This window comes from Babylonia areolata, chromosome 15 (assembly GCF_041734735.1).
Source record: "Babylonia areolata isolate BAREFJ2019XMU chromosome 15, ASM4173473v1, whole genome shotgun sequence".
NCBI lineage: Eukaryota > Metazoa > Mollusca > Gastropoda > Neogastropoda > Buccinidae > Babylonia > Babylonia areolata.
Window position 1 is genome coordinate 20,798,927 of NC_134890.1, and position 24,627 is coordinate 20,823,553.

The 24,627-nt window shown below is 42.8% G+C and overlaps 1 protein-coding gene across 1 annotated transcript in view; it reads left to right on the forward strand.

Moving 5' to 3' along the window:
* Positions 1–24,627, forward strand: part of LOC143290301 (bromodomain adjacent to zinc finger domain protein 2B-like) — a 75,099-nt gene that overhangs the window by 40,227 nt on the left and 10,245 nt on the right. Inside the window, exons 16-30 of the mRNA XM_076599652.1 lie at positions 951–1,070; positions 1,556–1,618; positions 2,545–2,622; positions 3,337–3,448; positions 4,551–4,693; positions 7,156–7,257; positions 9,029–9,138; positions 11,440–11,514; positions 12,619–12,841; positions 13,860–13,916; positions 14,471–16,874; positions 18,304–18,459; positions 19,952–20,376; positions 21,346–21,518; positions 23,927–24,191. Of these exons, the coding sequence (XP_076455767.1) occupies positions 951–1,070; positions 1,556–1,618; positions 2,545–2,622; positions 3,337–3,448; positions 4,551–4,693; positions 7,156–7,257; positions 9,029–9,138; positions 11,440–11,514; positions 12,619–12,841; positions 13,860–13,916; positions 14,471–16,874; positions 18,304–18,459; positions 19,952–20,376; positions 21,346–21,518; positions 23,927–24,191 (4,506 nt within the window). The remainder of the gene's footprint in view (positions 1–950; positions 1,071–1,555; positions 1,619–2,544; positions 2,623–3,336; positions 3,449–4,550; positions 4,694–7,155; positions 7,258–9,028; positions 9,139–11,439; positions 11,515–12,618; positions 12,842–13,859; positions 13,917–14,470; positions 16,875–18,303; positions 18,460–19,951; positions 20,377–21,345; positions 21,519–23,926; positions 24,192–24,627) is intronic.

Sequence of the window (24,627 nt, forward strand, 5' to 3'; positions counted from 1 at the left end):
TTGTGGTGGGAACACAGTAATAGTGTGTACATGTGTTACTGGAGAGGTTACAATAATAATGTGTGCACTTGTTAGTAGTGGGGTAGCAATTATGATGTGTATACATGTTAGTGTAGGGGATGCAATATGATTTATACAGGAGTAAGTGCTGAAGACGCAATGATAATGTGCACACAGTGGTGGGAACGCAATAATGATATGTACACAGTGGTGGGGACGCAATAATAATGTGTACACAGTAGTGGGAATGCAATAATGATGTGTACACAGTTGTGGGAATGCAATAATCATGTGTACACAGTGGTGCGGATGTAATAATAATGTGTACAGTGGTGGGGACGCAATAATATGTACGCAGTGGTGGGGATGCAATAATGATGTGTACACAGTGGTGGGGATGCAATAATGATGTGTACTGATGTTCGTGGTGGAAATGCAATAATAATGTGTACACAGTGGTGGGGATGCAATAATGATGTGTACACAGTAGTGGGGATGCAATAATGATGTGTACACAGTAGTGGGGATGCAATAATGATGTGTACACAGTAGTGGGGATGCAATAATGATGTGTACTGATGTTCGTGGTGGAGACGCAATAATAATGTGTACACAGTGGTGGGGACACAATAATAATGTGTACACAGTGGCGGGGACGCAATAATGATGTGTACACAGTAGTGGGGACGCAATAATGATGTGTACACAGTAGTGGGGACGCAATAATGATATGTACTCAGTGGTGGGGATGCAATAATAATGTGTACAAAGTGGTGGAGACGCAATAATGATATGTACACAGTGGTGGGGACACAATAATAACTTGTACAAAGTGGTGGAGACACAATAAATAGAGTACACATTGGTGGGGATGCAGTGACAATGTCTACATGTGTCTGTGGTGGGGACGAACGTTTGACAGGGTCACTGACGAGTGTGTGTGTCGACAGGAGCGCGAGATGAAGAAACAGCAGCAGATCATGGAGAAGGAACAGGAGAAAGAGCGACGGCGTCAGCACTTCCTGCTGGTCAAAGCTCTGGAACAACGCAAGAAAGAGGAGGAGAGACTGGTATGGGATGATGAGTATAGTAGTCGTTGATGATAATGATGATAATGATAGTCAGATAGCATGTTGGCAAACTGTTCTGATGATAAGTTTTGTTGAATTTATTGTTGTTATCATCTTCATCTTCAGTGGTAGTATTTTTCTTTTTTTAATTAAAAAAAAAATCTTTTTTTTTATTATTATGATCATTATTGTTATTATGATTTGTATGTTCTTTTCATCCAAAATTACTTTGATGAAAAGACCATTGAAAATTTTATACTTTCATTTTGATGATGACAACAACAATGTATCAGTGGGATTTGTATGTATGTATGTCTTTGTGGCACACAGCCACAAACACACACATTCAGTGATTCACATTCACATGGTCTCACACACGCTTCCACATGTGCATGTATGGACATATCCATTCATTTTGTTGCAATGTATTTCTGTTTACTGGAATAGTCTTGGGTGTTCATTCTGATGTATTTGATTTCCTGCAGGAGAGAGAAAGACAAAGGGAAGAGAAAATACGGAAACAGAACATTGAAAGGGAGAGAAAATTGGTGAGTGTAATCTTCCTCTCTTTTTTTCTGTATGTGTATGTGCTCGTGTGTGTATTATATTTGAGAGACTTCAGGAGAACGTTAGTGACTTTGTGGAGTGTGTACAATATGTAATAATACTAATAGTAATAATGATAATAAGTTTTAAAAAGGTTGAATGTCCCATAGCCTTTAACGACTATTGGGGCGTTGAATTCATTTCCACTGTGTCTACGGCTCGGCATAGGAAGGCAGGGCCCAGTTCTCTCCTTCCGCAGTACCTTCCACATCACCACTCACATCAGAAGTCAGGTACCTCCGTTCACACCTGGGTGGAGTGAGGAAAACCATAGTCAAGTGCCTTTCCTCTGGACACAACGCCAGGCCAAAATAGGGTTTCCAGCCCTGATCACTGGTGAACACTGGATCAGATTTCTGATTAACGAGTCGAATCGAGTACACAGAATGTAAGAATACAATAAACTCAAGCCGCATGCAGCAAAATGAGGCCAAATGAACACGCTTAATAGCCAAAAAAAAGCGTAAGACGAGACAGAGGGTAAACCTGACAAGATGGCGTGGAGAGCCTTGGCCAAAGGAATGATTCAGCACTTGTAGCTTTTAGAGGCGTTTGATTGGCTAAGAGCGGACCGGGAAAGACGGGTCGTCTTTTCACTGTTAGCCGCGTGAAATTTGGCCAAACAGAGCAAACCGATTGGCCTAGTTTGCATCAGTTTGACATGGTAAGTATATGTATCACCAGACATGGAGTATGATACAAACTCCTCCTTTTACTTGCGTCCTCTGCAGAGGCAGCTTGTCAGTTCTATCCACGTAGGCAGCCTGTTGTGCAGATGACTGTGTTTGTATAGGGCTTGGAGCTTGGTCTCTGGCCAATATACAGGTGTTATACAAGCATCTATGTAAGTCAGAAACTTGTGTTGCAGGCTCAGAGACAGATTGAGATGCTGATCGCCAGGGAGATGAAAAAACCCATGGATGACATGGAACTGAGGAATGGGAAGGTGGGTGTGATTGTTTTTGCACGTGTGTGTGGATGTGTTTGTATGTGTGTGTGTGTTTGTGTGTGATCGTTTGTTCTTTAGTTTAACATCTTTTCTCTGTAAGTGATATCAGACAAATATATTTGTGTGTGTTTGTGTGTGCGTGTGTTTGTATGTATGTTCTTGAGTATGAGGGTGTGTGTGTGTATGTTCTTTCATATGAGCGTGTATGCTCTTGTGTATGAGTGCATGTGTGTGTGTGTGTTTTTGTGTGTGTGTGTGTGTGTGTGTGTGTTCTTGCGTATGAGCATGTGTGTGTGTGTGTGTGTGTGTGTGTGTGCATGTGTGTGTGTTTGAATGTTTTGTGAAATAAACATTGACACATCATCAGGCATCCGTTGTTGTTGTTGCTTAAAAGTGTCATTTATCCCAAACCTTGTCTGACAACACATTACCTTGCATTCTGATTAACTGTTGTCTTCATACAAAGCAGAATGAAACCGTCTAAACTTTAAAAACAGTTTATTTGTTCATTCTTTTTTTTCTTTTAATTTTTCTTCTCAGCACTTTAAAACAAAAATTTACCTGATTTTTCATTCTTTCTTTTCAACCCATTTGTAAAAAAAAAAAAAAAAAAAAAGATAAAAACAAATTTTAAAAAGAAGAAAATGAAATAAATTTAACCTTTGTGAAAATTTTTCTTTTCAATTTACGTTGTTTTCTTTTTGTTTTCAGCCCTTACCGAAGTTCCCCAGGTGCGCAGAGGCCAAGTTACCTGGCCCCGCCTTCTCGGACGCTCTGATGGTCGTGGAGTTCGTTCACAACTTTGCTGACGCTCTGGGTCTTGGTAAGCAGACTTGTTGCAGAGTGGGCGTTGGCCTAGTGGTAACCCACCCGCCCAGGAAGCGTGGATGGGTGCATGGGTTCGAGTCCCATTTATGGATCAGGGCTCTGGTTGCATGAGTGATCTTTACAGCGCTAAGTTTGCGTAGTGTTGAGAACTTTCCTAAGTCTGGAATGAGAGTTTGGAACGTTCTTATGGCTAAGCAAACTTAGTGCTTCTGAGATCGCTCATGTAATCTAATACTGGATTCTTGCTCCACCTTCCCCCTTCACCAGACCTTGGGCTGTGGTCTGGGTAGCTAGGCCCTGATTGATACTGATGATTTTTGTTTTTATTCCTGTGTAGAATCAGATGTTTTTGCATTCGTCTGAACTGATTTGTGTTTAGATTTTATTTACTTCTGTGTCGCATGAGATTTTTTAGTGCTTGAACTTTTTTTTTTTTTAGCGGGAGGGAGTGATTTTTTTTTTTTTACTGCTTTGTAGATTGAGATTTTTGTTTAATGTCCCATCACACATATCGGTGATTGAAGATTGAGATGTTATTGTGTTTGAACATTTATTGGAGGGGGAGAGGGGGGCTGATTTTATTACTCCTGCAGTTTGAGATGATTTTATGGTTCATCTGAGCTGAATTCTTTTCACTTTGGCATAAAGGTTATATTCTTTAAGAACATGATATTCACAGTGACCATTGCAAATTATTTTCACACACACTGAATATGTGAATGAATTTTTTTTCCCACTTCTTGTGTGTGTGTGTGTGTGTGTGTGTGTGTGTGCGTGTGTGTGTGTGTGTGTGCTTGTGTGTGTATGTGTGTGCATGTGTGTGTGTGTGTGTGTGTGCTTGTGTGTGTGTATGTGTGTGTGTGTGTGTGTGTGTGCTTGTGTGTGTGTGTGTGTGTGTGTGTATGTGCTTGTGTGTGTGCATGTGTGTGTGTGTGTGCATGTGTGTGTGTGTGTGTGTGTGTGTTTACCTCTTGTGTATGAGATTTTTTGTGTTTCTCTAAACTGTTTTTCATGTGTATGTAGTTGCTTTGTTTTGTTTTTTGTTAAGTTTCACTACAGTTGTACAGCACTAACAAGATTTTATTTGCGTTGCACAGATTCGGAGAGTCTGCCGTCACTGGAGGTGTTCCAGAACGGGTTGATGAACACCAACGAAGAGGATGTGGAGGAGGTGGTCACGCTCTATTTACACCTGCTGCGTTTTGCCCTCGACGACCTGGGAGTTCCGAACCCTAAGTCTGTGAGTGATCTGCCTTGTTTGTTTTAAAGTGTTCATAGTGTGTGTGTATCACCCAAAGTCGGTGAGTGATCCGCCTTGTTATTTTTGGAGTGTTCATAGTGTGTGTGTGTATCACCCAAAGTCCGTGAGTGATCCGCCTTGTTATTTTTGGAGTGTTCATAGTGTGTGTGTATCACCCAAAGTCGGTGAGTGATCCACCTTGTTATTTTTGGAGTGTTCATAGTGTGTGTGTATCACCCAAAGTCCATGAGTGATCTGCCTTGTTTGTTTTAAAGTATTCATAGTGTGTGTGTATCACCCACAGTCCGTGAGTGATCCGCCTTGTTATTTTTGGAGTGTTCATAGTGTGTGTGTATCACCCAAAGTCCGTGAGTGATCCACCTTGTTATTTTTGGAGTGTTCATAGTGTGTGTGTATCACCCAAAGTCCGTGAGTGATCCGCCTTGTTATTTTTGGAGTGTTCATAGTGTGTGTGTAGCACCCAAAGTCCGTGAGTGATCCGCAAAGTCCGTGAGTGATCCGCCTTGTTATTTTTGGAGTGTTCATAGTATGTGCGTATCACCCAAAGTCCGTGAGTGATCCGCAAAGTCCGTGAGTGATCCGCCTTGTTATTTTTGGAGTGTTCATAGTGTGTGTGTAGCACCCAAAGTCGGTGAGTGATCCACCTTGTTATTTTTGGAGTGTTCATAGTGTGTGTGTAGCACCCAAAGTCGGTGAGTGATCCGCCTTGTTATTTTTGGAGTGTTCATAGTGTGTGTGTAGCACCCAAAGTCCGTGAGTGATCCACCTTGTTATTTTTGGAGTGTTCATAGTGTGTGTGTGTATCACCCAAAGTCGGTGAGTGATCCGTCTTGTTATGTTTGGAGTGTTCATAGTGTGTGTGTAGCACCCAAAGTCCGTGAGTGATCCGCAAAGTCCGTGAGTGATCCGCCTTGTTATTTTTGGAGTGTTCATAGTATGTGCGTATCACCCAAAGTCCGTGAGTGATCTGCCTTGTTTGTTTTAAAGTGTTCATAGTGTGTGTGTGTGTCACCCAAAGTCGGTGAGTGATCCGCCTTGTTATTTTTGGAGTGTTCATAGTGTGTGTGTAGCACCCAAAGTCCGTGAGTGATCCACCTTGTTTGTTTTGAAGTGTTCATAGTGTATGTGTATCATCCAAAGTCGGTGAGTGATCCGCCTTGTTATTTTTGGAGTGTTCATAGTGTGTGTGTATCACCCAAAGTCCGTGAGTGATCCGCAAAGTCCGTGAGTGATCCGCCTTGTTATTTTTGGAGTGTTCATAGTATGTGCGTATCACCCAAAGTCCGTGAGTGATCTGCCTTGTTTGTTTTAAAGTGTTCATAGTGTGTGTGTGTGTCACCCAAAGTCGGTGAGTGATCCACCTTGTTATTTTTGGAGTGTTCATAGTGTGTGTGTGTATCACCCAAAGTCGGTGAGTGATCCACCTTGTTATTTTTGGAGTGTTCATAGTGTGTGTGTAGCACCCAAAGTCGGTGAGTGATCCACCTTGTTATTTTTGGAGTGTTCATAGTGTGTGTGTATCACCCAAAGTCCGTGAGTGATCCGCCTTGTTATTTTTGGAGTGTTCATAGTGTGTGTGTATCACCCAAAGTCCATGAATGATAAACCTTGTTTGTTTTGGAGTGTTCTTTTTTTGTTGTTGTTGTTGATTCATATATATACTTATATACTTATATTCTTAGTGTGTGTGTATATCACCCTAAATTCATGAGTGAACTGCCTTGTTATTTTTGGAGTGAATAGGTTCCGTGTGTGTGTGTGTGTGTATCACCATAAGTGTGAGTGATCCACATTGTTTTGGAACGAATACATTCTTTGTGTGTGTGTGTGTGTGTTTGTTTTGGAACAAATACATTCTTTGTGTGTGTGTGTGTGTGTGTGTGTGTGGTATATATATACATATATATATATATATATATATCCTTTTTCTCACCATTTTTCCCTTTCTTCTGTAATGGTATGTATTGCAGAATTGCATGCATGTCATGTTCTTTAAAGACTTACCATTATTTATTCTCCTCCCCCCACCGCTTTTTAAAAAAAAATTTTCTGCTCTGAATAAGTGTGTGTGTGTTCTTCTTTTATTCTTTTTCTCTCTTTTTTTTTACAAATTATCTTTATAATTACACATTCTGATTAATAAAAAAAAATTTAAAAAAAGTAATTTTTATGTGAAAAATATTCCTGAAAATGGAGTGGTTGCCTCCATTGCGAGGAGGAAAAAAAAAAGACATACACGGAAAAGCCCACTCATGAAATTATGGTGCTTAGAGCCATCTCAAGGCTATCGCCGCGTTAATAAAGCCCACTCATACATACAAGTGAACATGGGAGCCGCGGCCCACAAATGAAGAAGATGAAGCAAGCGAAAAATTAAAACGAAATAAAAATGTTATTTACACACACAAACGTGACACTGGATGCTGATGTTTGCTGTGCAGGCCATGACAGCCTTGAACCAGAAGATCACTGACCTTGAGATCACCGACGCCACAATGTCAGAGGTCACAAGGCTGTTTCTCTTCGCTCACGGGGAGAAAGAGGTGAGATGGCTGTTTGTTGAAAGTTTGCAGTGTCTTCTTTCCTTTAGTGTTCTCTTCCTTTTGCTTTGAGTGATATTAGACATGTAATGTGTGTGATTGTGTGTGTGAGTGTGTGTGTGTGAGTTTGCAGTGTCTTCTTTCCTTTAGTGTTCTCTTCCTTTTGCTTTGAGTGATATTAGACATGTAATGTGTGTGATTGTGTGTGATTGTGTGTGTGTGTGAGTTTGCAGTGTCTTCTTTCCTTTAGTGTTCTCTTCCTTTTGCTTTGAGTGATATTAGACATGTAATGTGTGTGATTGTGTGTGATTGTGTGTGTGTGTGAGTTTGCAGTGTCTTCTTTCCTTTAGTGTTCTCTTCCTTTTGCTTTGAGTGATATTAGACATGTAATGTGTGTGATTGTGTGTGTGTGTGAGTGTGTGTGTGTGTGTGTGTGTGTGTGAGTTTGCAGTGTCTTCTTTCCTTTAGTGTTCTCTTCCTTTTGCTTTGAGTGATATTAGACATGTAATGTGTGTGATTGTGTGTGTGAGTGTGTGTGTGTGAGTGTGTGTGTGTGTGTGTGTTTGCAGTGTCTTCTTTCCTTTAGTGTTCTCTTCCTTTTGCTTTGAGTGATATTAGACATGCAATGTGTGTGATTGTGTGTGTGAGTGTGTGTGTGTGTGTTTGCAGTGTCTTCTTTCCTTTAGTGTTCTCTTCCTTTTGCTTTGAGTGATATTAGACATGTAATGTGTGTGTGTGTGATTCTGTGTGTGTGTGTGAGTGTGTGTGTGTGTGTGTGTGTGTTTGCAGTGTCTGCTTTCCTTTAGTGTTCTCTTCCTTTTGCTTTGAATGTTATTAGACATGTAATGTAATGTGTGTGTGTGATTGTGTGTGTGTGTTAGTGTGTGTGTGTGTGTGTGTACGTTTGCAGTGTCTTCTTTCCTTTAGTGTTCTCTTCCTTTTACTTTGAGTGATATTAGACATTGTGTGTGTGTGATTCTGTGTGTGTGTGTGAGTGTGTGTTGTGTGTGTGTGCGTGCGTGTGTGTGTGTGTGTGTGTTGTGTGTGTGTGTGAATGTTTGTGTGTGTGTGTGTGTGTGCGTGCGTGCATGCATGTGCTTCTCTGTAACCTTTAAATGCTTGAATGCTACATCTTGGTGACATGAAATGAGAGTGGCATGAACTTGTCAGTGCCAGAACTTCAGTACTCCTTCACAGTGGTGGTTTTCGTTTTGCATTAATTTTGTTTGGCAAAATAAACTGCGCCACTGAAAAACACACCAGAAGTACTTCTTGTACGTCAGATTCATGCCACTCTGATTTAATTTCAGCTGTTGAGGGGTTAATTTTTATGAAGGGTTTGTGTTTGATAGATGGTGTCAATAGCAGAAAGAAAATAATAATAATGATAATGATACTAATCGGGTGTGTGCACACGTGTCATTTCTGGTTGAATGCATAGCGTACCCACTTGGAAAGTGAGAGATATTCAGGCTTCATGGATTTGTCATGTTTATACATCTCATTTCAGAGTGAACATTTTCATACTGTATATGCATATGTATGTATGTATATATATATTGAGAGAGAGAGACGCTTCATGGATTTATCATGCATATGCATCTCATTTTTTAGTGAACATTTTCAAAATATATATATGTGTGTGTGTGTGTAGAGAAGTCTGAATGGTTTATTGTGTGTGTGTAGAGAGAGAGAGAGAGAGATACATTCAATGTTTTTATGGTATGTTCCTGTCTGTTAATGCTCTCACATTGTGTGTGTGTGGACCTGCCAGATGAGTCAGTGGCTGGAGGAGATTCCCCTGGAGGCCCTCAACGCCACCAAGAAAGCGGCCATCATCGCCTTCCTCTGCAACGAACTGCTCAGCAGCAAGAGGCTGTCAGGGTGAGAGACCATTTCTCTGCTGGTCACTACCTCTCCCTCTGCTGTTTTCCTCAGACTGTAGGGTGAAGAGAGACCGTTTCTCTGCTGCTTTCCTCTGACTTTAGGGTAAAGAGAGACCGTTTCTCTGCTGGTCACTACCTCTCCCTCTGCTGTTTTCCTCAGACTGTAGGGTGAAGAGAGACCGTTTCTCTGCTGCTTTCCTCTGACTGTGGGGTAAACATACACTGTTTCTCTCTGCTTTCCTGTGGCTGTAGGGTAAAGAGAGACCGTTTCTCTGCTGCTTTCCTCTGCTTTCCTCTGACTTTAGGGTAAAGAGAGACCGTTTCTCTGCTGCTTTCCTCTGCTTTCCTCTGACTTTAGGGTAAAGAGAGACCGTTTCTCTGCTGCTTTCCTCTGCTTTTCTCTGACTTTAGGGTAAAGAGAGACCGTTTCTCTGCTGCTTTCCTCTGACTTTAGGGTAAAGAGAGACCGTTTCTCTGCTGCTTTCCTCTGCTTTCCTCTGACTGTAGGGTAAAGAGAGACCGTTTCTCTGCTGCTTTCCTCTGACTGTAGGGTAAAGAGAGACCGTTTCTCTGCTGCTTTCCTCTGACTGTAGGGTAAAGAGAGACCGTTTCTCTGCTGCTTTCCTCTGACTGTAGGGTAAAGAGAGACCCGTTTCTCTGCTGCTTTCCTCTGACTTTAGGGTAAAGAGAGACCGTTTCTCTGTTGCTTTTCTCTGACTTTAGGGTAAAGAGAGACCGTTTCTCTGCTGCTTTCCTCTGCTTTCCTCTGACTTTAGGGTAAGGAGAGACAATTTCTCTGCTGCTTTCCTCTGCTTTCCCGTGGCTGTAGGGTAAAGAGAGACCATTTCTCTGCTGCTTTCCTCTGACTTTAGGGTAAAGAGAGACAATTTCTCTGCTGCTTTCCTCTGCTTTCCTCTGACTTTAGGGTATAGAGAGACCGTTTCTCTGCTGCTTTCCTCTGACTGTAGGGTAAAGAGAGACCGTTTCTCTGCTGCTTTCCTCTGAGAGAGACTGTTTCTCTGCTGCTTTCCTCTGACTTTAGGGTAAAGAGAGACAATTTCTCTGCTGCTTTCCTCTGACTTAAGGGTATAGAGAGACAATTTCTCTGCTGCTTTCCTCTGACTGTAGGGTAAAGAGAGACCGTTTCTCTGCTGCTTTCCTCTGCTTTCCTCTGAGAGAGACTGTTTCTCTGCTGCTTTCCTCTGACTTTAGGGTAAAGAGAGACCGTTTCTCTGCTGCTTTCCTCTGACTTTAGGGTAAAGAGAGACCGTTTCTCTGCTGCTTTCCTCTGCTTTCCTCTGACTTTAGGGTAAAGAGAGACCGTTTCTCTGCTGCTTTCCTCTGCTTTCCTCTGACTTTAGGGTAAAGAGAAACCATTTCTCTGCTGCTTTCCTCTGACTTTAGGGTAAAGAGAAACCATTTCTCTCCTGCTTTCCTCTGACTGGAGTGTAAAGAGAGACCATTTCTCTCCTGCTTTCCTCTGACTGTAGGGTAAAGAGAGACCGTTTCTCTGCTGCTTTCCTCTGACTGTAGGGTAAAGAGAGACCGTTTCTCTGCTGCTTTCCTCTGACTGTAGGGTAAAGAGAGACTGTTTCTCTGCTGCTTTCCTCTGACCGTAGTGTAAAGAGAGACTGTTTCTCTCCTGCTTTCCTCTGACTGTAGGGTAAAGAGAGACCGTTTCTCTGCTGCTTTCCTCTGACTGTAGGTAAAGAGAGACCGTTTCTCTGCTGCTTTCCTCTGACTGTAGGGTAAAGAGAGACCGTTTCTCTTCTGGTCACGATTTCTCCCTCTGCTGCTTTCTTCTGACTGTAGGATAAAGAGGGACTGTTTCTCTGCTGCTTTTCTTTCATTATAGGTTAAAGAGAAACCTTTTTTCTGCTCCTTTCCTCTCCTCAGACTTTAAGGGAAAGAGAGACCAAGCAGCACACGAGCGCGCACGCGCACACACACACACACACACACACACACACATATATATGTGTACAATGTATCATTATCAGATCAGCAGTGGAAAGAGTAAATGGACAGAGGTTTAAAATTTTTGGTCAGGTCTTATCATCAGTTCTGTTTAATGAAAGTATGTATATCCTCTGCATGTTTTTGCTCTAAACAATTTTTTTTTATTTGTTGTTTTTGAAAGTAGGCGCTACAACATATACAACAATTCATATCACCTCTATTTTTTTTATGTTTTTTTTTTACCCCATCTATTGCTGCTGTTATGTAACCATACTTGTTTGACTGATAATTACATGATGAAATCCATGCATATGATTGGATCTGATCTCTTTGACTGCAGGGAGATCGAGAGAACTCTGGAGTCCATCAACACTCTGCGCAGAGACAAGTGGATCGTCGAAGGAAAACTGAGAAAGTAAGGAGATTTTGGAGTGTCAAAAAGAGAGATGTTTTTCCTTTGCCTTGATTCGTTTATTTCTTTGTTGTTGTTGTTTTTTTTTTAAAGGATTACATTGTCTTGTTTAATTACATGGAACTTGTCTGACAAAAGAAACAAACAAAAAAAACAGTAACATCTATGCAAAATGTATATTAAGTTGCTGAATTTTGTTGCATGCTAGAGTGTGTTTAGCTTAATTTGTTTTGGGTTTTGGGTTCTTCTGGTCCAACCTTTTTCATGTTTTTGTGTGCGTTGGATTTTTCTGTGCGCTGAGATATTGCGTGGGGTGAATGATGAGCCTGTGGATGCGCAGTCCGTTTCCAGTTGGAGGAACAAAGATGTATTATATTGTCTTGCCTTGTATTATATCCTAATTCCTATCTTATCATATTCTACTGGGTGCAATGATGGGCACAATAGCCGAGTGGTTACAGCATTGGACTTTCAGTCTGAGGGTCCCGGGTTTGAATCTCGGTAACAGCGCCTGGTGGTAAAGGGTGGATATTTTTACGATCTCCCAGGTCAACATATGTGCAGACCTGCCAGTGCCTGAACCCCCTTCGTGTGTATACGCACGCAGAAGATCAAATACGCACGTTAAAGATCCTGTAATCCATGTCAGCGTTCAGTGGGTTATGGAAACAAGAACATACCCAGCATGCACACCTCTGAAAGCGGAGTATGGCTGCCAACATGGCGGGGTAAATAAACAAAACGGTCATGCACGTAAAATGTTAAATGTTACATGTCTGAGTGTGTAGATGTGCATGCCTGAAATCTGATTGAATGACACAGGAAACAAATGATGAGCGCCCAATGGCAGCCGTCAGTCGGCTCTACCCAGGTAGGCAGCCTGTTGTTTAAATGACTCCGTGTGCGTAAAGCGCTTAGAGCTTGGTCTCCGACCGAGGATAGGTGCTCTATAAATATCTGTATCAGTCAATCAATCAGTCAGTCTACTGTACTGTGTTGTTTTGTTTTGTATTGTACTGTACTGTACTTTGTTGCATTATATTGTAGCCTATCACATTGTGTTGTATTGCATTGTAACACCGGTGAAACCCCTGTGCATGACGACAGACTGCGGACAGTGCGTGCCCGAAAATACCTGAAGCTGGAGCTGATGGGACCGGCGCCCCAGCCAGTGGCGGATGACGACAGCATGACAAACACAACCACCACCTCCAGCAAACCTGTCAGCGATGAGGAGGAGGAGGAGGAGGAGAAGGAGGAAGAGAAGGAGGAGGAAGAAGAGTTGGAGAGCTTCGACGACAACAGCACGACGGGCAACCGCTCGGAAGATGTGGGTTCAGTTGTTGTGGCGGTTTTTGTTTTGTTTTTGTTTTTTATCATTTCTACTACCCTTTTTTTTTTTTTTTTTATCATAATTTTTTTTTTTTTTATTTATGTAAGCTTATCTATTATTTATTCACCTTTTTTTTCTTTTTCTTTTTTTCCTCAAGGCCTGACTAAGCGCATTGGGTTACGCTGCTGGTCAGGCATCTGCTTGGCAGATGTGGTGTAGCGTATATGGATTTGTCCGAACGCAGTGACACCTCCTTGAGCTAGTGAAACTGAAACTGAAACTGAAACTGAAACTGTTTTTTGTTGTTGTTGTTGTTTTTTTCCTGTGGTGTTTTTTGTCATGGACATGGAGTTCTGTGATGTGTAGTTGAGCAACCTTCCTCATCATTTTGGTTCATCTGGCTCCATCTCTGCCTTTCGCTTTCGACTAAAAACTCATCTTTTTAAAAACTTATCTATAAGCACTCTCTGTTTCCTTCTTCTCCAACACCGCCCCATGCCTGTCAGCTCACTTTGTATGCATGATGAATGAGAGAGGGAGAGTGTGTGTGTGTGGATGGGAGTGAGGGGTTTGGAGAAGGAGTGGTCATGAATGATTCATGTCATTTGTAAGTTCTGACCTTATGATCATTCTCTAAATTTTGACGCTGTGATAATTGTGTATTGACACTGTGATCATTGTGTAAGTACTGACATTGTTATCATTGTATAACTTATAAACACTGACACTGTGATCATTGTGTAAGTACTGACATTGTTATCATTGTATAACTTATAAACACTGACACTGTGAACATTGTGTAAGTACTGTCATTGTGATCATTGTATAAGTTTTGACAATGTAAATAAAAAGAAAGAAAAAAGAAAACAGTTACTGAAACTGTGTGAGTGCTGACGCTGTGATCATTGTGTAATTATCGACTCTGATCATTGTGTAACTACTGACATTGTAATCATTGTGAAAATGTTTGGGCTGTGATAATTCATCGTGTACCTGTTCATTTTGCTGTCTTCAGGAGGACGAAGCACTCACCAAGGAGGAGATGGATAAAAAGATAGATAAGCTTGCCAAGGTAAGTGCCAATGTTCAGCTATTTTGTTTCATCTCAGATGTTCAGTTTTACTTTGCCAGCTATGACGATGGCTTTAATCATCAGTGTTCATTTCGGGGGGGGGGTTGTTATCTTTGGATTTTTTTTGAAGAGTTGTATTATGAGAGAGAGTCCATGTGATTGATACAGTGCCATCTTTACAAATCCCCTTTCATAAATGTTTCAGCAACACAACTCCTTCAACTCCAAAGTGGCAGACATGTTTGTTGATTTTAATTGACACATTTCAGGGTTTCTTGGGGGATATTTTTGGATTTTTTAAGAGTTGCATTGTGAGAGTGAGGGTTATTCCATGCGATAGATACAATGTCATCTTTACAAATCCCCTCTCATAAATGTTTCAGCAACACAACTTCTTTGACTCCAAAGTGACGGACGTGTTTATTGATTTTTGATTGACACATTTCAGGTTTTTGGTTATCTTTGGAATCAGAGTTATATTTTGATTAGTGAGAGTTATTCCATGTCGTAGATACCGTGTCATTTTTACAAATCCCCTCTCATAAATGTTTCAGCAACACAACTCCTTCGACTCCAGAGTGGCGGACGTCAGCAAACAGCTGCGAGGGACCTGCCTGGGACAGGATCGATTCAAACGCTTCTACTGGATACTGCCCTACACTGGTGGCATCTTCGTGGAGGGGATCGAATCCGGGGACACCGAGGCTCTGCCCTTCGAAGCTGAACTGCTGGCCAAACAGAAGGCCAAGGAGGAGGAGGAGGAGAAACAGCGTGCAGAGGCAGAAGCTCTGAAGAAAGAGGAAAAGCCAGAGGGGGAAGCAACCCAGACTGCTGCACAGGGTGCCGACAAAGCGACAGACTCTGTGAAAGAGGACGAAAAGGTCACAGAAGTGAAATCCATATTGGATCCGCCTGTGACTGTGAAGGAAGAGGTGTGCGAGCAGGCGACAAGTGACCAATCAGGTTCCATTCCAAAGGAGAGCGTTGGTGAGGGCAGCGTATGTGTGACAGTGTCCAGTGCCGCGTCTGAGGAGGGGGGTTCAGTTGTTCAAGTACAGCCCCCCAAAACAGTGAACGCATCCACGCAGGAGAACTCTGTGGACGTGAGCATAGTGGCCAGGTCTGTGGTGCCGGCAGTGCTGCAGGACAGAGGCACAACGACGGAGATCCCCAGCGTGATCACTATCCCTGACCTCGCCAAGAAGGGCAACGCTGCGGGTTCTGTCTCTGCTCACCAGGAGCCCATTCTGTACAAGCTGAATGACTTGCTCCGGCTGCCTCACCTCAGGGGTCTCCAGTCCAAAGCAGACCCCACTCTTCTGTCACCTGTCACTCCGGCAAAGCTGGACAACGATGGTGCTGGAACCCCCGCAGCGACCGTTGTCTCTGCTGCTGCTGTTTCATCTGCTCCTTCGTCGACAGTGTCATCCACCTTGTTATCACCCTCCTCATCCATCTCAGCCCCGTCAGCAGTGACCTTAACAATGTCCTCGTTGTCCTCAATATTGACTGTTGCCACAGCCACCACTGTGTCGTCTACGCCGTCTTATCCTTCACCATTACTAACATCGTTATCATCATCGTCAGCGTCTTCAACACTGTCTTCATTGGCAGCCGCAGCAGCAACAGGTTCGAATGACGCCAGTCTGCTGGGGCCGATGATGAGTGCCCCCCCCACTGCCGCCCACACTGTGTCCACCCCCTCCACCCCCGTCTCCTCCCTCCTGTCTGTGTCGGTCACCAGTGCCACATCCATGGCGGACGGCGTCTCCAAGGTGATGCCTGTGCCGTCAGTTCTCTCCCCTCTCAAAGCCTCTGCCTCTAAGTCATTGCTGACGGTGTCGTTGCTCAGTCCTGAATTTTCCACCAGCGCCATGGCTACCAAACCAGACGCTCACTCTCCCAACCTGTCTGTTGCTTCAACGTCAAAGCCTTGTGTGTTGTCACCGACTGTTCGAAAAACTATGTCGTCCACAGCGACCACCATCTTATCCTCCACACCGCTGTCCATGTTGGCAGCGATGTCAAAAGCGACAACGTTATCCCCCTCCTCAAACACGGCGTCAGTGTCTGCTGAGAACGGACCGTTGTTGCAGCTGTCGTCCACACCAGTAGCAACATTATCATCGTCGCTGTTGGCGACGTCACGTACTGTGTCCCTGCTAAACAGCACACCCGTCACATCGCCCATTCCATCGTTGTCGTCGTCGCCTGTGAAAGACAAAAAATCCAACTTTGTCAGCATTGACGCTTTGCTCCAGAAGGACCCTCAGGGTTCACCTTCACCTTCACCCTCCTCCTCCACTGCCACAGCCACCGTCTCCACCTCCACTTCCACCCCTGTCTCCGCCAGCGGCAATAACAACAAACACTTCCTCAACCCCAGCCTGTTCCCACCGTCCCCGCTCATCACCGATCATCATCTCAAGAGTTACGTAGACATTCTTGATCAAAAACCCTGGTTCAGCATCCTTCCCAGAATTCCATGTGACGATGTGGGTCTGAACTTGCCGAAGGTCGCTGCCGCTGCTGCCGCCACCACGACAAGTACATCCGTGCCGGGGCTCGGCATGGTGTCGTCGGACAACATAGCGTCAGCGTCGCTGTCGTTGTTGTCGCTGCTCCCCATGCAGCATCAGGTGCTGCAGGAACAAAAGGCGACATCGGCCACCCAGTCCCAGACCTCCCCCGCCCACACACAGACTGAATCTCAGACAAAGTCGATGCTGGATTTCACGTCGGCTTTCCAGGCTCACCTGTCGCAGTCTGGTCTGGAAGACGTGTCCATGACGGTATCCACGGCAACCAACACGTCAGACTTGTCACTCTGTACAGACTCTTTCAAGGTGCCCGCCCCTCCGTCCGATTCCTCATACCTATCGACCGAGATCTTGCTGGATTTTGACCCGACGGCTCAGCTGATGAAGATTCAGGGAGAATGTTTGCCCATTCCTCTCAGTGAGTACTTGGCTGTGGTAGGATGTTGCTTAGTTATGTTGGTGAGACTGTCTTTTTTGTTTGTTTGTCGTACATGTTTCCTGTTTTTGTGTTTTGTTTTTTGTTATTCACGTTCCTCATGATTTCATTCAGCTGCTTTTGAAGGACAGTTATTTCAGCTCTGTTGAATAGTGTGCAAAGCAATTTGTGAAATAAAAGAAGTGTCAGTATCAGTAACTCAAGGAGGTGTCACTGCGTTTGGACAAATCCATACGCTACACCGCATCTGCTTTGCAGATGCCTGACCAGCAGCATAACCCAACGTGCTTAGGCCTTAAGAAAAGTAAAAGAAACAAAAAGTTGTTGATTACAAGTCTTAAACTATTTCAATTGTAGTTCCATCCAACATCATAGCTTTAGTATTGTGTCACAAAAGCAACACATTGTTGGTGATTATATGTGGAAGCTTGCACAGACACCCTGTTAGGCAGTCTACATGGCAAATCTCGTCCAGTTTATGAAACAGTTTTGCCCATCATTGCAAATTAGTTTCACCACCACTTGCAACCAACAGAAGATGGAAGCTGTTTTAAACATTGAGTTCATTTTAATCGGTTTCGATTATATTTAGATTGATTGTGATTTTAATTGATTTGATTAATTTTAATTCGTTTCTAATTAATTTCAGTTAAATTTAGATAGACAGATTGTTGCTATCAATCTCATCCCATTTCTCACTTCTCAAAGAAAAGCAGAACAGTTGAACACCATTTGGCAGACTCTTTGTTATCAATCTCATCTGTTTCTCACTTGTGGCAAAGAAAAGCAAAACAGTGGAACACCATTTAATATGTTGCTGTATGCAACAGCCTTCTGACCAGTCTCAAACCACTTCCAGTGCCAGTTACCATCTTTTGGCAGCTGTTTCATGTGACACATATACATGTACATTTGCACTCATTAAAGTCACAATACACAAGCATGCATACACATACATAATCATGTATGCAAGAGAAAATTCTTTATATTCTCTTTTGTGTTGGAGAATGAGTTGTTTTTCCCCCTCAAAGCAGGGGTTATTTATAGTTTATACATTGAAGCAGTTGAAATTATGAATGTATTGTTTGTTTGCTTGTTATGTGTTATGGGGCTTGATAGTTGTCCATCATGAAGTGATAATAATGTCAGTGATGCATTTGGTCTCTCACACACACACACACACACACACATGCACACACGCACGCACACATGCACACACACGTGTGAGCGTGCATGCACGCACAAACACACACACACACAAACACACACACAAACAAACAAACATGCACACTAACACTGGTTTGAAAATGCATGCGCGCGCACACACACACACACACACACACACACACACACACATTGCAGAAACATACCAAAAACTACAGTGAGTGAACCTTTCTGCTGTCCCCCTCAGGCAAGCAGCGTGGCTGGTGGAAGATAGAAGATGCCCAGCAGGCACGACAGCTCTTCACCAGCATGCTGAGTCGGGGCATCCGTGAGAAAAACCTGTCGCACATGCTGCGCAAACACATGGACTTCATCTGTAACCACCTGTGTAAAATCGACACAGGTAAGCTGGCATGGGCGGGTGTGTTGGATGGAGTGGAATCTGTGCGTTGTGTGTATGCAAACATGTATGGTGTTCATCTGTAACCACCTGTGTAAATCTGACACATGGTGTGTTGGATGGAGTGGAATCTTTGTGTTGTGTGTATGCAGACATGGTATGGTGTTCGTCTGTAACCACCTGTGTAAATTTGACACATGGTGTGTTGGGATTGATTTGAATCTTTGCATTTGGTGTTGTGTGTGCAAACATGTATGGTGTTCGTCTGTAACTACCTGTGTTAATTTTACACATGGTGTGTTGGATGGAGTCGAATCTTTGTGTTTTGTGTAATGCAAACACATGGAGTTTATCATCCATGGACACCTGTGCAAAAAGGACACAGGTAAGCTGAGAGGGGGTGTTCTGGATGTATGGAGTGAAATCTTTGCATTTTAAGTCATGTGTGCAAACACGTGGAGTTCATCTGTAACCACCTGTGTGAAATTGACGCAAAAAGTTGGGAGGGGTTGGTGTGTTGGATGGATGGAGTGGAATCTTTGTGTTTTGTGTTGTGAGCGCAAACACATGTTCATTTGTAACCGCCTGTGTAACATCAGCACAGGTAAGATGGGATCAGGAGGTGTGTGTTGAATGGACTGGAATATTAGTGTTGTATGTACAAACATATGTTGCTCATCTGTAATCATCAGTGTGAAATTGACTCAGGTAAGCTGGGATGGGGAGGTGTTTTGGATGGAGTTTAATTTTTATGTTGTGAGAGCAAACACCTGGTGCTCATCAGTAACCACCTGTGTAAGATTGACACAGATAAAGTGGGAGGGGTGGTGCGTTGTATGCACCGAGCAGAATATTTGCATTTTGTGTTGTCTGTGCAAACACATGGTGTTCCTCTGTAACTGCCTGTGTAAATTTGACACCAGAGAGTTCTAAGTTAAGTTTTTAAAGTTTGGTCTGGCTTGATCATGAAAACTGGCTGCTTGACACTGGAGACAGACAACTTCTCCATTACCTGAAAGAGTAGTTCCTGGCTTTTTTTTTAGTTTGTGGCTTGTTCATTTAGTGGCATGCAAGTTTATGGAAGTGCTGAACAGCTTTAGCTGACGTTGTGTGCCTTGTGGGAGCAAAAGTTACAGTTCTTTTGGGGTAGAGAGATTAACCAGATCAAAATCTGGCATGGAGAGAGATTAACCAGATGAGAGCTGGCATAGAGAGATAGTAACCACATAAAAGGTGGAATAGAGAGATAGTTAACCATATTTAAAACTAAAAGTGGGCATAATTATAGTGTTCTCTTTGTGCTTCATCATCAGAGAGGAAGTATGTAATGAGGTTTACGAGTTATGCTCAGGTTAGTGGGTTTTGTTGTTGTCGTTGTTGATGTTGATTTTCTTTTCTTTTTTGTTTTGTTTTGTTTTTTTGTCTTTTCTTTGTGCCATATTCTGTTGGAAAAGACTATGCAGGTAATATGGTTTACATATCATGTCCTGTCCAGGTAAAATCATCAAGCAAGAGATAGAAGAAAAAGCCTCGACACAAACACAAACCCAGCCGCCAACACCACCACCACCAACACCACCACCACCACCACCACCACCATCAGAAGAAATCTCAGACCCCTCCTCCACCGCTGGCAATAAAGTCACCAAGGCCACAGAAACGGAAGACCCAAGCTTCCTGGTGAAAAAGGAGATCAAGACAGAGGTGGTAAACGTGACGGAAACGCCAGACCACAATGCTGGTGCCGCTGTCAAGAAGGAGAAGGAGGAAGAGCGGGAAGAAGAGGAGGAGGATGACGCGATCCCGAAGGAAGCAGAGGACAGCTGGAGCGTGCGTGTGGAGTTTGAGGTGGAGATGGCATGTTTGGAGGACGTGGAGGCGCTGGAGGATCGAATCTTCAACGCCAGTCTACAGGTCAAGGTGAGTCTTTTTCTCTCTTCCCTTTTGGGCAGTGGAAGGTGGATTAACTCACTTAGTACTGCCAGTTAGTTCCCCGGACTTTCCCCACAGAGGGCCCATTTGTGTATGCGTAAGAAATAAAATCACCAAAAAACAAATGTTTGAATTTATGAACTGAAAGCTTCCAAACTGATAGAAGATATGTAACAAAAAGAGTTGGGTTGTGACAAAGTATAAAACTTGCTCCCTTTTTCTGCTATCATACAGTGAGATGATGAAAGTATCCATATTTTTTATTTGAAATTTGCACGCACAGATGACTTGTAAACAAGTAACAGAATTTAAAACAGATTAAATTCAGAACATTTATTGCTGCGATAGGGCCCCTTCATCTAATTCTGTTGTCTGCCTTGTGACTGAGACAAAACTGGGTCAAACGCTATTGCTGAGACGCACTGTAGACGTGAAACAACCGCAAAAATAGCTCTCCTGCTCGCAGGCACAGCAACACACACAGCATATATTGGTCGCAGTGGAGAAAAGAAAGGTCCGTTAAGATATTCTTAGCGTATGACATCATTGTGGAAATTAGGTGCCATCCAAAAATTCAAAACTATCTAAAGCCTTGATTGGGGTCCTTCATTTAAAACGGTTGTAAATCGGGGCCCTTCATTCGGAGTGAGTTAATCTGGAGAGAAAATAACTATGGTCGTGAAGTTCATGTCAGTGAATCCTCTGCATTAGTCTTTGGTGAAAAATGTCTTCTTCTGTGTTTGTGAGCCGCTGCTCCCAAGTTCTCTGGTATACAAGTAAACTTTTACATGCATGACTGTTTTTAACAACCATGTAGTGAGCTATACTCCTGGGAATGATGTCACTTTGCATTTATGCCAGTCACACTAACCACATTTGTGTGTTTTTGTTTTTTTAAAGACATCACACATTGCAGTGATGCCAGTCACAGGACAGCTCTGTCTTGGCACTTTGTAGGTGTGGAAGCTGCCCCAGCGAGCCAGCGAGGATCCAGAGATCCACATGGTGGACAGGTCCGTGGAGGATCCCCAGCCGCCCAACTTCTACCCCATGGACGTGGCGCGTCAGCGGCTGCTTCTGCTGGAGAGCAATGTGGAGAGGCGTTACCTCAAGCCTCCACTCATTCGCAAGTAAGACTAACAGACCTTTCTTTAACTCATTCTCCTCCAGGTACAAGTTGACTCATACCATGATTACTTCCCCTGTGGACCTCACCTGGTACGAGTATTCTCGTACCAATACACTATTCTGATTTCGTTTATTCTTGTTTGGTACAGTTGGTGTTCTATACTGAGCCATTTGTGGATTCTGGAAGCATGAAAACGAAGCTTTGTTTGACCGATTAAATCAACAATTCTCCATCGATTTTCACTGTTTTAGTGAACAACCCTACTTTTTACTGCAGTGGTCTCATGTAGTGCTGGTGCAGGGGAGATGTAGCAGGCATATAGCTGTGGGTAAGTTCAGTTCATTTGCAAGTTGAAAAATCTCTGAAACTCCCCTCATCTTCTAGTAAAATCTCTAAACCTTTCTTTCATCCGCAAGTAAGACCTCTTAGCCTTTCTTTCATCTGCGAGTAAGACCTCAAAACCTTCCTTTCATCTGTGGATAAGATCTCTAAAGCATTCCATTATCTGCAAGTAAGATCTCTAAAACCTTCCTTCATGCAAGTAAGACCTCTAAACTTTCGTTTCGTCTGCAAGTGAGATATCAAAAACCTTCCATCATCTGCAAGTAAGATCTCTAAACTTTCCTTTCATCTGCAAGTGAGATTTCAAAAACATTCGATCATCTGCAAGTAAGACCTCTAAACTTTCCGTTCATCTGCAAGCAAGATCTCAAAAACCTTCCATCATCTGTAAGTAAGATCTCTAAGCTTTTCTTTCATCTGCAAGTGAGATCTCAAAAACCTTCCATCATCTACAAGTAAGATCTCTAAACTTTCCTTTCATCTGCAAGTGAGATTTCAAAAACCTTCTATCATCTACAAGTGAGATCTCTAAGCTTTTCTTTCATCTGGAGGTAAGACCTCCAAAACCTTTTCCTTCATCCGCAAGTTTTTCTTCTAAAACCATCCTTCATCCACAAATAAGATTTCTAAACCTTTCTTTCATCTGTAAATAAGATCTGTAAAACCTTCCTTCATCTGCAAGTAAGATCTGTAAATCTTTCTTTCATTCATGAAAAAGATATTGAAACCTCCCTTCATCATCAAACAAGATATCAGCACCTTTCCTTCATCCACAAGTTAAATCTCTAAACCATTCTTTCAATTGCATCTTAGTGCAAGTAACATATCTAAACTTTGTTACTTTATTTGCAAGTAAGGTCTTTGAACCTTCTTTCATCTGCTTTTAAGCTATACAAACCTCCCCTTATTCACAAGCCATACCTCTAAAACCTTCCTTCCTCTGCCAGTAAGACCTCTAAACCTTTCCTCCTTCACAAGTAAATTCCAGACCTAAAAGAAATGAAAAAAATGTCCAAAACTAAATCTCACTTCATTCAGGAGCAAGGCCTCAGAACCTACCTTCATTTGCAAGTAAGGTATCTAAACCTTCCCTTGTTTGCATGTGAAATCATTAAAACTCCCCATATTTGCATGTAAAATCTCAAAACCTTCCCTCTTTCACAGGTTTTTAAAATTTCTAAGCTTTCCTTCAGTTGTAAATAAGACGTCTAATTCTGGCACAGTACTGCTGGCATGACAAACTGAGTACTCACACATATTTAGTAAGATTTCTGTTGTTAAAAAAAAACAAAAAAAACTGCCTTTGGAAAAGACTAACAAAACACTCATGTATTAGCAGTTTCTGTTGTAGAAATCTTTTCCTCTTGGTTCAGCAGACAAATGATGAATGTGTAAAGGTATGTGTTTGCTGCTAGCATGAGCACATAGTCCTTCTGTCCTTCTATGTTCATGGACTGCAACTTCTGTGTTCAGTCCGGTCAAAAGCTGGGCCTTTATGTGTATGACCATTTATGACCCTGTCATTCAGGGAGCCATATACTCCATTTTGGAGGGTTTCCTTCTGTCCTAAGTCTCAGACTTCGAGGTGGTCAACAGTCACGCCAAAACAAGTTGATCAGGAGTGATGCTGCAATACAGAAGGTGGTGCAGTGCCTTCCCTTCATAATTAGTTTTCCATTCTGGAAAAAAACACAAAACAAAACAAAAAACCAAAGTCAGTGGATAAAAGAATTCATATTGCTGTCAAAGAATATTAACTCCATCTTCAAGTTGCTTTTAAGATACAAACCATAACACAACGACATGTTTTGACACTAACATTACCAGTGTGCACATGTCTGTGCATGTGTGTGTACAAGTGTGTGTGTGTATGTGTGTGTGTGCCTGTGTGTGTGTGCATGCCTGCAAGTGTGTGTGTGTGTGTGTGTACAGTAATGTGTGTGTTTGTGTTTTTGTGGACTTTGAGTCTCACTCTCACTGAAGTATGACTGAAAAGCGCTTTGATAGGTTTAAAAGCACTGTATAAATACACTGTAACGATAATCAAACTCCCACCACTGTTTTCAGCGTCCAACTCAACCTGGCCACGCTTGGCACGGATCGATCCTACGACTCCAGACACTCTGAGAAGTCCTCGGGCGACGGGAAATCCCAGGATGATGAGGATGAGGCAGGGAGCGAAGCGCCCTCTGTGGAGAACAATGAAGACGTTCCCCCCGGCCTTATGCTGTGGCGTCGTGCGGTCCGCACTGCCCGCACCCCCGCACAGCTCAACCTCTGCACTCAGCTCCTGGGCAACTCCATCGCCTGGGAAAAGTCCATTATGAAAGTGGTGAGTTGGTCCACGCTCTTAACCCTTTCAGTGCCAAGCCTTTGTCTTAGCCCTTTCAGTGCCAAGCCTTTGTCTTAACCATTTTAATGCCAAGCCTATTTTATGCTTCGTGACAGTAAGGGATTTTTGGTCATGTAGGGTAATACAAATTTAAAATATCTAGCATGTAAACTGCTAAAGGAATTTTGGTCATGTAGGGTAATAGAAATTTAAAATATCTAGCATGTAAACTGCTGAAAGGAATTGAATACGACTGATACTTTTTCTGGAAGGAAAAACAGCACACTATCCAGTTATGACAGTTTCCCATGAATTCAATGATTTTGCAATAGGAAATTCCAACAATAAGGTGGACAGATACTGACATCCTTGGGCACTTTTTTTGACACTGGAAAGCAACAGAAATTTCCATCCTGGGGCACACAAGAGGTTATGG